We start from the raw sequence: 16,365 nt of genomic DNA on the forward strand, positions 1-16,365 counted from the left end.
CTTTGATTTTTTTCACCTATATAAAAAAAATTTCTGGGGCTTAAATGTTTTGGCATTATGCAAAATAATATGCATTTTTGCAAAAATGCACTTATGATCCTCATTTTTTTGGAGGTGGTAGGTATTGTTCCAGAGAGGACCAGAAAAATAGCAGAAAATTAAAATAATTATGCATAATTATGCATAATTATGCATAATTATGCAAAATATGCATTTTCTAAATGGCTAAAAACCACTTTTCTCGGCATTTCAGATGAATCTGAGCATTTGGGGGAGGGAGTTGGAGTGGGGGGGGGGTTTAGGGGCAGGAGGAAGGCGGTTAGCTGGCAGGATGAAGAGGAGGGAGATTTAGACGGGTGGATAACCAAACCGCTACATTGTAGCGGGGTTCTTCTAGTTTCCCTGATAAGATGAAGCTAAACTGTTTCATGACCAAAGTGATGACAACACAAGGCCAAATTCTCCTAGGAAATATGTTATAACGTACAAAAGAGCCCAGAAAAGAGAGGTGACTGTTAGCGTTTCCGTAAAACTACATTCAACTGACTTGTGAACACATCCACTGGCCTCCAACAAAGACATACCGATAACACGCCCGTACACACCCGAGTACACGGAATGAGTGTGTAAGATTGGGGATTACCGTGTGTGCGTGTGTGTAGTACCTGCTAAGTGTGCTGTCAGCTCGGTCACTCTCCTCTTCTGTCCATGTTTTCACAGACAGCCTGTGCGAATCCGCTATGTCACCCGTCATACTGCATGCGCACACACGGCAAGAAGAGAATGATCAATCATTACTAACCCCAGACCCTTTAATGCCATCACAAAGGCACAGGTATGAAAGACAGACACAGGTATGACAGCATGACAGCATTCTGGAGTACCAGGTCAACGATCAGCCATCGCCACGGAAACCAGATGGCATGGCAACAACCAGGATTGCTCTCTTTACAACACATTATGAGATCGATATGCATGCGGGAGGGGAGGGGGGGCAGATACAGAGAGGGGGGGGGGGAGAGACGTGCAAATAAATATTGTAAAATCAACAAACCTCACAATGGTCCCGTTATCCACAGCCTCCGTTCAGCACAGACAACTTCATTTAAATTGCACTCCCCTAATTTCACTTCTTTACTGTCTACTTTGCCACTTTGTTCTATCTATCTATCTATCTATCTATCTATCTATCTATCTATCTATCTATCTATCTATCTATCTATCTATCTATCTATCTATCTATCTATCTATCTATCTATCTATCTATCTATCTATCTGTCTGTCTATCTATCAAGTAATTAAGCGATCAACCAGTCTGTTTCATGCCTGTGTCTGTCTGTGTATCTGTCAGGCTGTTTGTGTGTGTGTGTGTGTGTGTGTGTGTGTGTGTGTGTGTGTGTGTGTCTGTGTGTGTGTCAGCCTGTGTTGCTCCCTGTGTGTATTCAGGTGGAGCCACACTTCACTGATTAATAGAGAAGCATCCAGATATGGAGGGCGGGATGAATGGAAAGGACACATATACTCACAAATGAAAAGAACAGTCACAATACACCTCACACACCATATTGTGTGTGTGTGTGTGTGTGTGTGTGTGTGTGTGTGTGTGTGTGTGTGTGTGTGTGTGTGTGTGTGTGTGTGTGTGTGTGTGTGTGTGTGTGTGTGTGTGTGTGTGTGCATGCTCTCCTCTTGAGCTATATGCCTTTTGTACCAGAAAGCTCATCTGAATTCAAGAACCTTGTTTGAAGAGGCCTCTAAGCTGTGTGTGCACGCGCGCGCGTGCGTGTGTGCGCGCGCGCCTGCCTCGTGCTCAACTATAGTTACAAAAAGCCGTTTTCCCCTCCATGCGCCAACACGGGATTTCAGCTCGTGTTAAGTGTATTTGCATTCTGAGTGGCTGCTCTTCAGACTCGTATGTCACGGACACGTGGTAACCACATCTGGGCTCGAGCACTGACTGAATTAATTACTCTACCAACGCTCCGTCATTAGCAGATGAATACACGAGTCTGTTTGCGTTTTGTTGAAGTGACAACTGACAGCTCAGCTACTGCGCATGTGTTGGCACATATCCTGCCACACACACACACACACATACACACACACACACGCTCACGCTCACACACATATACGTACATACACACACAAACACACAAACACAGATGAATACACATACATACACACAAACACACACATAAATACTCACAAACACACTCATAAATACACACACATACATAAACACACACACAAATACGCACACACATACATGCACACAAACACACAAACACAGATGAATACACATACATACACACAAACACACATAATGCACATAAACAGACACACATACACACACAAACACACACATAAATACACACAAACAGACACACACACACACACATAAATACACACACATAAATACACACACACATACATGCAACAAACACACAAACAGATGACTACACATACATACACACAAACAGACACACATACACACACAAACACACACATACATACACACAGACACATACATACACACACATAAATACACACACATACATAAACACACACACAAATACACACACATACATGCACACAAACATACAAACACAGATGAATACACATACATACACACAAACACACATACATACACATAAACAGACACACATACACACACAAACACACACGTAAATACACACAAACACACACATACACACACATACATAAATACACAGACACATACATGCAACAAACACACAAACAAAGAGGAATACACATACATACACACACACATACATGCACACAAACACACAAACACAGATGAATACACATACATACACACAAACACACATACATACACACAAACAGACACATAAATACACACAAACACACATAAATACACACACATACATAAACACACACACAAATACACACACATACATGCACACAAACACACACACACAGATGAATACACATACATACACACAAACACACATACATACACATAAACAGACACACATACACACAAACACACACATAAATACACACAAACACACACGTACACACACATAAATACACACACATAAATACACAGACACATACATGCAACAAACACACAAACAAAGATGAATACACATACATACACACAAACAGACACACATACACACACAAACACACACATGAACACACATAAATACACACACATACATAAACACACACAAATACACAGACATACATGCACACAAACATACAAACACAGATGAATACACATACATACACACAAACACACATACATACACACAGACACATACATACACACACACACATAAATACACACACACATACATACACACAAACACACATACATACACACAGACACATACATACACACACACACATAAATACACACACATACATGCACACAAACACACAAACACACATGAATACACATACATACACACAAACACACATACATAAACACAGACACATACATACACACACAAACACACACATAAATACACACAAACACACACATACACACACATAAATACACACAAATAAAAACACACATATAAATACACACAAACACACACATACACACACATAAATACACACAGATACATAAACACACATATAAATACACACACACATACACTACCGTTCAAAAGTTTGGGATCACCCAAACAATTTTGTGTTTTCCATGAAAAGTCACACTTATTCACCACCATATGTTGTGAAATGAATAGAAAATAGAGTCAAGACATTGACAAGGTTAGAAATAATGATTTGTATTTGAAATAAGATTTTTTTTACATCAAACTTTGCTTTCGTCAAAGAATCCTCCATTTGCAGCAATTACAGCATTGCAGACCTTTGGCATTCTAGCTGTTAATTTGTTGAGGTAATCTGGAGAAATTGCACCCCACGCTTCCAGAAGCAGCTCCCACAAGTTGGATTGGTTGGATGGGCACCTCTTTGAGCAGATTGAGTTTCTGGAGCATCACATTTGTGGGGTCAATTAAACGCTCAAAATGGCCAGAAAAAGAGAACTTTCATCTGAAACTCGACAGTCTATTCTTGTTCTTAGAAATGAAGGCTATTCCATGCGAGAAATTGCTAAGAAATTGAAGATTTCCTACACCGGTGTGTACTACTCCCTTCAGAGGACAGCACAAACAGGCTCTAACAGGTACTATTTAATGAAGATGCCAGTTGGGGACCTGTGAGGCGTCTGTTTCTCAAACTAGAGACTCTAATGTACTTATCTTCTTGCTCAGTTGTGCAACGCGGCCTCCCACTTCTTTTTCTACTCTGGTTAGAGCCTGTTTGTGCTGTCCTCTGAAGGGAGTAGTACACACCGGTGTAGGAAATCTTCAATTTCTTAGCAATTTCTCACATGGAATAGCGTTCATTTCTAAGAACAAGAATAGACTGTCGAGTTTCAGATGAAAGTTCTCTTTTTCTGGCCATTTTGAGCGTTTAATTGACCCCACAAATGTGATGCTCCAGAAACTCAATCTGCTCAAAGAAGTGCCCATCCAACCAATTCAACTTGTGGGAGCTGCTTCTGGAAGCGTGGGGTGCAATTTCTCCAGATTACCTCAACAAATTAACAGCTAGAATGCCAAAGGTCTGCAATGCTGTAATTGCTGCAAATGGAGGATTCTTTGACGAAAGCAAAGTTTGATGTAAAAAAAAATCTTATTTCAAATACAAATCATTATTTCTAACCTTGTCAATGTCTTGACTCTATTTTCTATTCATTTCACAACATATGGTGGTGAATAAGTGTGACTTTTCATGGAAAACACAAAATTGTTTGGGTGATCCCAAACTTTTGAACGGTAGTGTACATGCACACAAACACAGATGAATACACATACATACACACAAACACACATGAATACACACAAACACACACATAAATACACACACACACACACACACACACACACACACACACACACACACACACACACACACACACACACACACACACACACACACAGCACCAAAGGAGAGGCAGGAGTCGGTGTGCGCTCGTAACGTGTGTATTAGTGTTCAGCAGAGATACATTTGTACATTAAGGCTTGTCCAGTTCAGAGACTCGTACATCATCACCTCCAGTTCAGCAACTGGCTGGTAAACCACAGCAGTGACCAACCAAAGACTCACTTACCTCGAACAACAAAACAAAAAACAAAAAACATTTCTGCAGCATTAATTTGGGATGAAAGAATGAGCAGTGGAACAAGTAAATACCACGTGGATCTGCTCTTCCCAAAGTGCTTTGCGTTCAGTTTACAATGAATGATGAAAATTGCAGTCCCTGACATTTTAAACGGTGTGATGAGTTTTTTATTGATTTTTGATTATTGATTTGTTGATTTTAAAAAAAAAAGCCGTTCTTGTTAAAGAGGCAAATAGTTTTAATTTTAGGGTGTTTACACAGTGATGCCACCGTGTAAATGCTTGCAGGAACAGTGACAGCAACATTATCATAAACTGCGGAGATGCAATAAACACTTTATGTGTAAAGCTGAACTCATACAGGGACAGGAAACCTGGTTTGCAGGATCTTTACAGTGCATATATATCCTGTTAGCTAGCAAACAGGAGGGGGGGGTATTTGATTTTAGCGGGACAAGCCACAATTACATCCATTCATCACGGTGAAAACGAAGCAGAGTTTCTGCTCTGGTGTGAAGGTGACCTGTGGAAACAGACAGCATCTCCCAGGGCAGGGAAGCAGGGAACTAAGAGTCAGTCTGTCACAGATTTGTTCAAGGCCCATCACTGACACTTAAGGCAGGAAAAACAAAACTGCATTTAAAGGAATAAGCTAATATTATTTTCATTTTGTTTTCCTAACAATGACAGCCTTACAACAATCAGGACTTCCGGGTGAAATTAAGAATTAAGGGGAAAAAAATCTCTTTCTCTTGGGCACTACCATTATAAACACGTCCTAGGGCTATGTTGGCATCGAGTGACACAAAATAACTTTTTTAACTTTTTTTTTTTTTTACAAAACGTTGCATTAGCTCTGATTGGTCAAAAAGCTGTCTTTTGGTCTACTTGTAGGGTTAAGACTAGTTAAACTGCCGATCATCTCACATGGCTTTGGTCATAACAACGAGAATCACTTGGACCATAAATCTAAGGATGTAATGTACAGATTATTATGGTTTCACGACCGGGATTTCACTCCTACCTAAAACGACCATGGGCGGTCAAAATGACCGCCAGTTTTTAAACTCTATATTCTGTCAAGATAAACACCCGATTGAGATCTTAATGCACTGCATATGTTAGTATGTCTGTTAGGAAACGACGGACACCAAATTGAACATTTTAACAACTATAATGCTATTTTTTTATTATTTAAACGTCAGAAAGACATGGCCGAACTTGAATAACAAAATTGAAAACGTGAAAATATTACCCGAAAAACCAAACGAAAAACACATATTGCTAATCTAACAAATGTAGCAAGGCCTATAAAACGTGAAATGTTTTTAAAAAAGAAGAAGAAGAACTGCAAATAACCATTCAAAGAATCCCAAACAACGACCGGAACTTAAAAACTATTAGAACGACCGTGGGCGGTCATTTTGACCGCCGCCGGTTTTATATTCTGTCAAGATAAACACCCAATAGAGGTAATAACGCATGACATATATTCGTATGTTTCTTAAGAAACGACAGACACCAAAATTGACATTTTAACAACTTTAACACTATTTTTAAACAATTTAAAATGGCTGCCGTCCAACGCCTGTAAATACTGCCACGCCTCGGTGGTAGTCATGGTGCGTCTGAAACGGTGTCTGTAACCAGACACGTTGGAAATAATCAAAAATCAAGTTTAGACTATTTCTCTCCACTGGGAGACGCTAGAGTGTTTCCAGGACAGAGCGACGAACTCGCGAAGGAAGTGACGTAACCAACACGCGTCGTAAATAGTCGCGCGATGACGTGCAAATTACGCGCAGTCACTTTCACCGCTCATGGTCGTTTTAGATAAGAGCTTATCGTAACTCTTTTTTTCTCAGAATTGATCTAAAACTCGTTTTAATGCAAATATATGCAATGTTAGGAGCGTTCAGGGAGCGGCAGGTCTGTATCTTTTCTTCCCACAAAGTTGTTAAACTTTGAAAATCCGAAACCGCCAAAGTGCTGATATACCGGCTGACACGTTGGAGAATATACGTTACGACACAGCTCAGCAGGTTAATGTAAAGAGGTCAAGCCTGAGACAAGAACAAACAGCCAGCTACAGATATCTGCTCAGAAAGTAAAGCAGGAGAGAGATGGAACATCTGTGGTGGTCCCTGTAACTCCTGGGTAACACTTTAGTATGTGGAACATAAGAAAACTTAATTACTAGGGAATTAGTAATGATCAAGATGTCACTTTAGTATGGGGAACATACAAAAACTTAATTACTAGTGAGTTAGTGATGATCAAGATGTCACTTTAGTATGGGGAACATAGTCTAAGTAACAAAAACTTAATGACTAGTGAATTAGTAATGATGAAGATGTCACTTTAGTATGGGGAACATATTCTAAGTAACAAAAACTTAATTTACAGTAATTTAACACTATGAACACTTGTAGTTTTGTGTTTTGTTATGTAAGAACAGACCATATTCATTAAGTGTTAGTAAGGGAGAATAACTCTTCTTGTGGTACTACCACCTTATAAAGTCCATACTAAGCAAAACATATTGAGATGGTACTACTAATAAGCAATAATTCTGAGGTTATAGAGGGAAAACTCATAGTTAATGGCTTACTGGTTGTACAATAAGGCCATGCAGAATAAGGCATTAATGAGTACGTAATAATGACCAATTAAGAGCCAATATGTTGCTAATTTGCATGCTAATAGGCACCTAATTAATGGTGACTACATTCCCCATACTAAAGTGTTACCAACTCCTGTGTTTTCTACACGTAGTTTTGTATAATTCTGTGTCTTACATTACATTGCATTACATTACAGTCATTTAGCCGAAGCTTTTATCCAAAGCGACTTACAATAAGTGCCTTTAACGTAGGACTTCAGGAGATCTACTAGTCATCAGAGGTCATAAGTGCATCTTCTCTCTAAACAAGCATCTAAGAGCAAAACCAGTGCTGAATTAAAAGCGCAAGAAAGAGTTTTTTTTTTTAATAAGTGAATACAATAAGTGCTAAGAGCAAGTAACAGGGTAGTAGTTCTTGAAGAGGTGAGTTTTTCTACCTGCGCCGAAAGATGGGCAGCGACTCCGCTGTCCTGAGATCAGTGGGGCGTTCACTCCACCACTGTGGGGCCAGGATGGAAAGGAGCCGCCACTGGGTTGATCGGCAGCAGGGGCCTCTGAGCGACGGGGCAAGTAATGTATTGTACTCCACAGTGCAATACATTACCTGTGTTATGTATTGCACTGTGGAGGAGAATTTCTTCCTTGAGGGAAATAAACTATCGTAGTAATAACTGGAGGCTATAATTTCCATAAATCATGAAGTACTACTGTAAAAAACTGTTTAACTATTAAAAACCTGAAACAGCTTGTTTGGGGGCGGGGGTGTTGGTTATTCAAACAAAATCAGTCTCGATGAGATAATTGACTACAAGGAAACACGAGTGTGAGGAAAAAAACACTGGATGCAATATGGAGAAAATTGGGGAGCTGCACGCGTCTGATGTTGCCCACACATCACAGTCTTTACACTCCAGATATTTTAGGCCAAAATAAAGTTTACATTTTAAGATGTGACCATTATAATAGCACACATTTTACAACTAAATGTGCCTTGCATTCTAGTTTACTTACTGCAGAGAAGCAGTTTGGAAAATTTAAAAAAAAAATCTCCCTTCTTTTCAGCCATAACAAGGCACAAGTATTGTTTTACAATATATCCGTTCATTCTGACTTTATCACAACTGATTAGAAGAGGCTGCAGTGGTCGCAGGCAGCAGTCGTATTGCAGGGCAGATGGCTAAAGGGATGCTTCTACCACGGCCACTGCTGCATAATAATCACATATGACACAAGACCGTTTGTTCACTAAGCTCTCTTCAGTCCTCATCAAATCAGGCAGGCGATGACAGTCTGTGTATGCTTGAGAGGCAGAGAGAGAGAGCAAGAGAGAGAGAATGCGTGATTTCTATGTCCTCTTCATGCCTCTTCCCATCAGGCAGGCGAAGACAGTCATCACCATTTTGGGGTTGACCTCTACCAGGTCCTCAGGCAACGCATAGACTCTGGCTCCAATCTTCCTGGCCATGGAAACAGCATACCTGGTGGGGGAGGACGCAAAATCAGGATCACCGTGACAACACATCTATCTATATCTGTCTATCCATCTATCTATAGATAGGGTAGCTAGCTAGCTGGCTATCTAAGACTGGACTAAAACAGATTTATGGTTAAAAAAAAGATTTTTATGTAGACCGGATTGGAAAATTAATTCTCACATAAATAGAATTTAATTTGCACAATATATACATATATTTTTCAAATACAACTATGACTTCATTTGGCCTCTCCGATCAGGCAAAGTAGCATAACAGTTGTCAAGTCTATGGGAGGTAAACGTTTAGTCACTATCTCGTGGATTTCTGCAGAAATGCTGTTTCATAACTGAATCTGTCAAAAAATAGAAATAATAATCAGCAGTTGTGAATCTTCTCTTCCAAGTTCTAAGGCAAGTTTGCAAATGTTCCCCGCAACACTACTAATCCAAAACACAGGTACAAACTGTTGCATGCTCTCAGATGCTTTGAATGTGATTCACGCTCCAATATCCTTAGAATGAATTAACAGACGTCATGATATTTGTAAAACTGACTAGATGGTACACAGTCTGATAGACGGGTCATTACTTGGCATTGTCTAGCTTGTCTTCGTCTGAGAGGCTCTCTCTTTTGACCAGGTCAAAGTTGACGCTCTCTGGCTGGATGGCGTCTATGAGGTCAAGAACTGGAAGACTGGTGCTGATCTCTTTGTCCTGAAGAAAGAAACAGACATACACACACATTATACACGTACATTACAATACATAAAACAGTTTTAAAGTCCATCTCCTAGAGGAAAAAGCACAAAAAACACATGCACAAACATAAACAGTGTGTATGTCTCTAGCTCTACAAGGAAGGAAACAGCTAGCAAACTCACAACCCATCTAGCATCTAGCTAAATAACCACTTACCACCTACTACTGATAAGGCAAGTACAATACAGTGTAACATACAACAGTGTACAATACAGTGTAAGTGTATGCTTCGTACCACATAACTAAATGGACTGCGTTTTATATAGCGCTTTTCTATCTGCCACAGCCACTCAAAGCACTTTACAATTAATGAATGCCTCACATTCACCCACCCACACACACTGATGGCGGTGTCAGCCATGCAAGCTAACGACCAGCTCATCGGGAGCAGTTAGGGGTTCGGTGTCTTGCTCAGGGACACCTCGATATTTTCGCCAGGAGGAGCCGAGGATCGATCCGGCAACCCTCCAGTTATCAGACAACCTGCTCTACCTCCTGAGCCACTGCTGCCTCAAAATAAGTAAATAACTATTTGATTCAGGTTACTGAGTCACTAAGAAAACGACTACAAAACTCACTGTAGTCGTTGTGTTCACATAAATTGTGCATTTTTTAAACCAGTCTCGGTGTGTGATAGGAAGTTGAGTGCAATCTTAAATCAGATGAAAAGTGGCTGCTTTGAAATATTGCCGCCATTCAGCATCTATTTTTGCCAAAGTTTGAGAAGTTGAGAGAAGTTACCTCTTCAGATGCAGGGGAGTTTCATGAGCAGTTTAATACAAAAGCCAGAATGAAGATGGAGGGAGGGAGCACACGTACAAACGACCAAAGTCGAGGACAAAAAGTGTCGCTCATGGCCCAATTTTGTTATTGTCAGCACAAAATATGAATGAAGCTGTGCTTTTTCTTCCATGGTGAAAAAGTTAAACAGCTGTTGGAGTGGCATATAGATTTTTTTTCCCACACTGTGCCATATATATATATATATATATATATATATATATACTGCTCAAAAAAATAAAGGGAACACCTAAAAACACAATATAGACCTTGATGAATGAAATATTTCAGCTGAAAATCTTTATTTATTAGACAGAGGAATGTGTTTAGAGCAAAATAACCTAAGAATGATCAATGGAAATCAAAATCATTAGCCCATTAAGGTCTGGATTCAGAATCATACTCAAAATCAAAGTGGAAAATGAGAACATAGGCTGATCCAACTTCTGTGGAAATTCTTCAAGACGATTCAAAATGAGGCTCAGTAGTGTGTGTGGCCTCCACGTGCCTGTATGCACTCCCTACAACGTCTGGGCATGCTCCTGATGAGACGACGGATGGTCTCCTGAGGGATCTCCTCCCAGACCTGGATCAGGGCATCGGTCAACTCCTGGACAGTCTGTGGTGCGACATCGCGTTGGCGGATGGTACGAGACATGATGTCCCAGAGGTGCTCGATTGGATTCAGGTCTGGGGAACGTGCAGGCCAGTCCATAGCATCAATGCCCTCAACATACAGGAACTGCTGACACACTCTGGCCACATGAGGACGAGCATTGTCATGCATGAGCAGGAACCCAGGGCCCACTGCACCAGCATATGGTCTGACAATGGGTCTGAGGATCTCATCCCGGTACCTAATGGCAGTCATGGTACCTCTGGCTAGGACGTAGAGGTCTGTGCGGCCCTCCAAGGATATGCCTCCCCAGACCATCACTGACCCACCGCCAAACCGGTCATGCTGGAGGATGTTGCAGGCAGCAGAACGTTCTCCACAGCGTCTCCAGACTCTCTCATGTCTGTCACATGTGTTCAGTGTGAACCTGCTCTCATCTGTGAAGAGCACAGGGCGCCAATGGCGAATCGGCCAACCAAGATGTTCTCTGGCAAAGGTCAATCGGGCTGCACGGTGTTGGGCTGTGAGCACAGGCCCCAATTGTGGACGTCAGGCCCTCATACCATCCTCATGCATTCTGTTTCTCACTGTTTGAGCAGAAACCTGCACATTAGTGGCCTGTTGAAGGTCGTTTTGTAGGGCTCCGGCAGTGCTCCTCCTGTTCCTCCTTGCACAAAGGACCAGATAGCGGTCCTGCTGCGGGGTTGTTGTCCTCCTGCGGCCCCCTCCACGTCTCCTGGTGTACTGGCCTGTCTCCTGGTACCTCCTCCATGCTCTGGACACTGTGCTGGGAGACACATCAAATCCTCTTGCCACAGCACGCATTGATGTGCCATCCTGGATGAGCTGCACTACCTGAGCAACTTCTGTAGGTTGCAGATACCGCCTCATGCCACCTCCAGTGGTGAGGGCACTAGCAAAATGAAAAACTAACCAAAGATCGGCCAGAAAAGATGAGGACAGGCAAATGGTCTGTGGCCACCACCTGCAAATCCATTCCTTTTATAGGGGTTGTCTTGCAAATTGTCTAATTTCCACCAGGTGGAAATTAGACAATTTACCAACAGGTGAAATTGATTCACAAATCAGTGTTGCTTCCTAACTGGACAGGTTGATATCTCAAAAGTGTGACTGACTTGGAGCTACATTGCATTGCTTATGTGTTCCCTTTATTTTTTTGAGCAGTGTATATATGCCATATACATCCAGTGTTTTGCTGACCCACTTATATCCGTAATTGTATAACTAACAGTAACAGCAAATAGCTAATCAACTAAACGTTTTCCTTAGGTGGTCCGCGTATGATCCTCTTAAGGTTCCCTATGTCTCTACACACTGATTCTCACTATGACCCTGCACGCTTCTGTTCAAAACCATCCACCCATCCATCCGTTATCCAAGCCGCTTATTCCAACTGGTATCGCGGGATTCTGGAGCCTATCCCAGCAGTCATTGGGCAGCAGGTGGGGAGACACCCTGGACAGGCCGCCAGACCATCACAGGGCCGACACATTCACACCTAGGGACAATTTTGGGAGGAAACCGGAGGAAACCCATGCAGACATGGGGAGAACATGCAAACTCCACACAAAGGACGACCCAGGAGACCCCCCCCCCAAGGTTGGACAACCCCAGGGGTTTGAACCCAGGACCTTCTTGCCGTGAGGCCACCGCACTAACCACTGCACCACCATGCCGCTCCTGTTCAAACCCAGTTTACCTTAAAGCTGTTGATGGATGACGTCTTTCCAGCCTCGGCCAGAGTCTTGTTGACCCAGTTAACTATCAGTTCATCTCCTGCCACCTCTCCATCTCCAAGGTCCTCCAGAACATTTAGAGTGTATCTGTGCATAGTTCACAGCAGTAGAAAGAAAAGTGTAAGCGGATATTAAGCTGTCGTTCATTTCAGGGTTTGAGGTAAGTAATCACATCTCAACAGGTGAGTAGGATGCAAGTGTCATATGCAACCCACGGGTTAGCATTACCTCCTCATGAGCTGCCAGACCAGCGCCAGGGTTAAGGTGGCATTTCCATCGTTGAGGTCCTGACCGCCAATCCCGACCAGGGAAAACCCAGCTGATGATTTACCCAGCTCCACCGCATAGTTACAGTTCTCCAACTGACACAGAGAGAAATCACAAGTCCACACGCTTCAAGATGAATCATGTACAGGAAGTCCCCGGGTTACGAACAAGTTCTGTTTTTGAGTCTGTTTGTAAGTCGAATTTGTATGTAAGTCGGAACAGTTACGTACAGTTCACATCTAGCGCCAATTAGTCAAATGTTTGTCTTAATATATAGTATATGTTTTACCTAAAACATCATGAACATAATAATGCAGTACTAATAATAAATCTAACGACAGTACAGTATTTATAATTGAGAGAAAGAATATATTTATAGGTATAAAAACATTAAAGAAACGTTTCTTAAACTGTTCAGATAGAAAAGAAAATATAATTAAAAGTTAACACTCATTCCGATCGATGTCTTGCATACTGGCATAGTAATCAAAATCAAAATCAGCATAATAGGAATATTACGCTGATTTTGATCCTCTAACCAAATTACCAATAGCCTTTCCATTTCATTAATTAAATCATTGTGTTGCTCAGTGATAATTGTCATGTTCATTGGGATAGAACCTTTTACATACTCCATTACTCTCCTCTTGTCCTTTATAATTGTCCCGACTGTTGATCGACTGTAGCCTAACACTTTTCCATTGTTTCCAATGTGTTTCACCTCTCTCTCTTTCTCTCTCTCTCTCTCTCTCTCTCTCTCTCTCTCTCTCTCTCTCTCTCTCTCTCTCTCTCTCTCTCTCTCTCTCTCTCTCTCTCTCTCTCTCTCTCTCTCTCTAAACACTTTATTTTTTCCACTTTAATTTCAGTCATGATGGTTTTCCTTTTCTTCGATGCATCACCATCACTTGCATCAGATTTACGCTTTGAAACCATGATTACGAGGGTAAACACACAAAAATGTTTAAGTCAGAATACAACAAATACAACAATGTTTACATGATCCAACTTAAAATAGTGATGGCGGCGTGGCATTGTTCTCCCTCGGGCCGATGAACAGCCTAGAACGTGCAGTGTTTTGAATGTCACGCAAAACGGTCCGTCCGTTCGTTAGTACGAACCGTTGTGTCTAACTTCAATTTTTTTTTAAAATAATGGGCTTTACGGAGGTCAGTTCATAAATACGGGAGTTCGTAAGTCAGGCGTTCGTAATCCCGGGACTTCCTGTATTTGGAAATGAAGTGAAAGTGGAAGTGAAAATGGAAATGGGGTTTAGGTGTAAAAGAGTAGATAAATTTGTGTGTGTGTTTAATATTATGTATGTTTGTTGACAACATGTGTATAGTGTGTTCATTTAATTCAGGGTGGCGGAGGACTGAATTCTTTCTCAGCGGTTATTGGACATGAAGCAGGAAGAAATGCTTGACAGAGGGCCAGTTCATTACAAGATGCACTGACACAGTCTGGTTCTAGCTCAAAGCTGGAGTCACCTAACCTTCTTCTTTTCAAAATGAGGTGAGGAAATCTGGAACAACTGCAGCCAGCATGCACACCGAAGGGCTAAAATCAAACCTGTGATCCTTCTGATGTGAGATAGTAGTGCTAACCACTAAGCCACTGTGACACCCCAGTATTTACCATTTACAATAGTCTATTTGTCATGGATATATATAGTATATATCTTTTTGTATATTTACCTTTTTCATATTAGCTCCAAGCTTGGGGTATGGAGGCCTGTTGACCCTGTGCTCCCAGTCCACTGACACCTTAATCCTCTCATAAAGCTGCAGGATCACCAGGGCATCCAGCAGATCACTGTGTACACACACACACACACACACACACACACACACACACACACACACACACACACACACACACACACACACACACACACACACACACACACACACACACACACATATGTCATCTCCAAACGTGTGGTGGTGAGCGTGCTGGAAAGAAACAGGGCTACCCACTAAGCTACTGTGCTGTCACTAAACGACAATGAATATCATCAGCATTAAGTAAGCATTTATAGGGAGGCATGGCTCAGGAGATAGAGCGGGTTGTCTAGTAATCGGAAGGTCACTGGTTTCAGCCCCCGGCTCCCGCGGAGTGCATGTCGAAGTGTCCTTTAGCAAGACAATGAACCCCGAACTGCTGCTGATGAGCAGGTTGGCACCTTGCATGGTAGCCTCCGCCATCAGCGTATGAATGTGTGTGTGAATGGGTGAATGTGAGGCGTACACTGTAAAGCACTCTGAGTGGTCGGTAGACTAGAAGAGCATTAGATAAATACAGTCCATTTACCATTAGAATTCAACATATTACTCAGAGTAATTTACCAACACAGTAATTAAAACAATGAAAGAAGCTGTGAGGTGATAAGTGTTGGGCTATCAATCAGTTGGTCATTCAGTCATCTATAGGTTGTTTACCTATGACGTCACAAACTACAGATGGAGAGCAGGAGTGATTTTCTACATAGGAAGCACTATCACAAACTTTCAAAATGCCTATGTTTGGCGTCATTTATTGAGAAACCACAAGGAGTTTTTATTGAGTACCAAAATTTGTTGTTCATGGGGGATGCAAGAAATTGACCGAAAACACCGGGAAAAAATGGCTTACGAACCATAGTCTGCCATCAGGAGGAGCGGAGTCAGATAACGCGCGTGTTTGCAGTGACCACTTCGTCAAAAAAAAATCACTCTTCATAACATAAGGATCATGTCCAACATATCCAAGGCTCGGCGTTTTCAGTTTTTATCGATTTTCACCGAAAAATACCCAGATTTCTTAAAAGGAGCAGATCGGTTTAAACTGATTTTCACCTGGATTTTATGTTTCCAAGTTGTTCCTGTTCATGTGAGGTTATGTAACAGTGTCCTCTTGTAGCGAAATT

The 16,365-nt window shown here is 41.6% G+C and overlaps 2 protein-coding genes across 2 annotated transcripts in view; both read right to left on the minus strand.

Moving 5' to 3' along the window:
- Positions 1 to 754, minus strand: part of LOC130121048 (cyclic nucleotide-gated cation channel-like) — a 10,437-nt gene extending 9,683 nt beyond the window's left edge. The window contains exon 1 of the mRNA XM_056289888.1: positions 594 to 754. Within this exon, the coding sequence (XP_056145863.1) occupies positions 594 to 754 (161 nt within the window). The remainder of the gene's footprint in view (positions 1 to 593) is intronic.
- Positions 755 to 5,029: 4,275 nt separating this feature from the next.
- Positions 5,030 to 16,365, minus strand: part of LOC130126793 (plastin-3-like) — a 41,384-nt gene continuing 30,048 nt past the window's right edge. Inside the window, exons 12-16 of the mRNA XM_056296461.1 lie at positions 15,155 to 15,272; positions 13,422 to 13,555; positions 13,157 to 13,280; positions 9,871 to 9,995; positions 5,030 to 9,285 (exon numbers count right to left, since the gene is read on the minus strand). Coding sequence (XP_056152436.1) covers positions 9,153 to 9,285; positions 9,871 to 9,995; positions 13,157 to 13,280; positions 13,422 to 13,555; positions 15,155 to 15,272 — 634 coding nt within the window. The 3' untranslated portion in view covers positions 5,030 to 9,152. The remainder of the gene's footprint in view (positions 9,286 to 9,870; positions 9,996 to 13,156; positions 13,281 to 13,421; positions 13,556 to 15,154; positions 15,273 to 16,365) is intronic.

This window comes from Lampris incognitus, chromosome 1 (assembly GCF_029633865.1).
Source record: "Lampris incognitus isolate fLamInc1 chromosome 1, fLamInc1.hap2, whole genome shotgun sequence".
NCBI classification, from domain to species: Eukaryota; Metazoa; Chordata; class Actinopteri; order Lampriformes; family Lampridae; genus Lampris; species Lampris incognitus.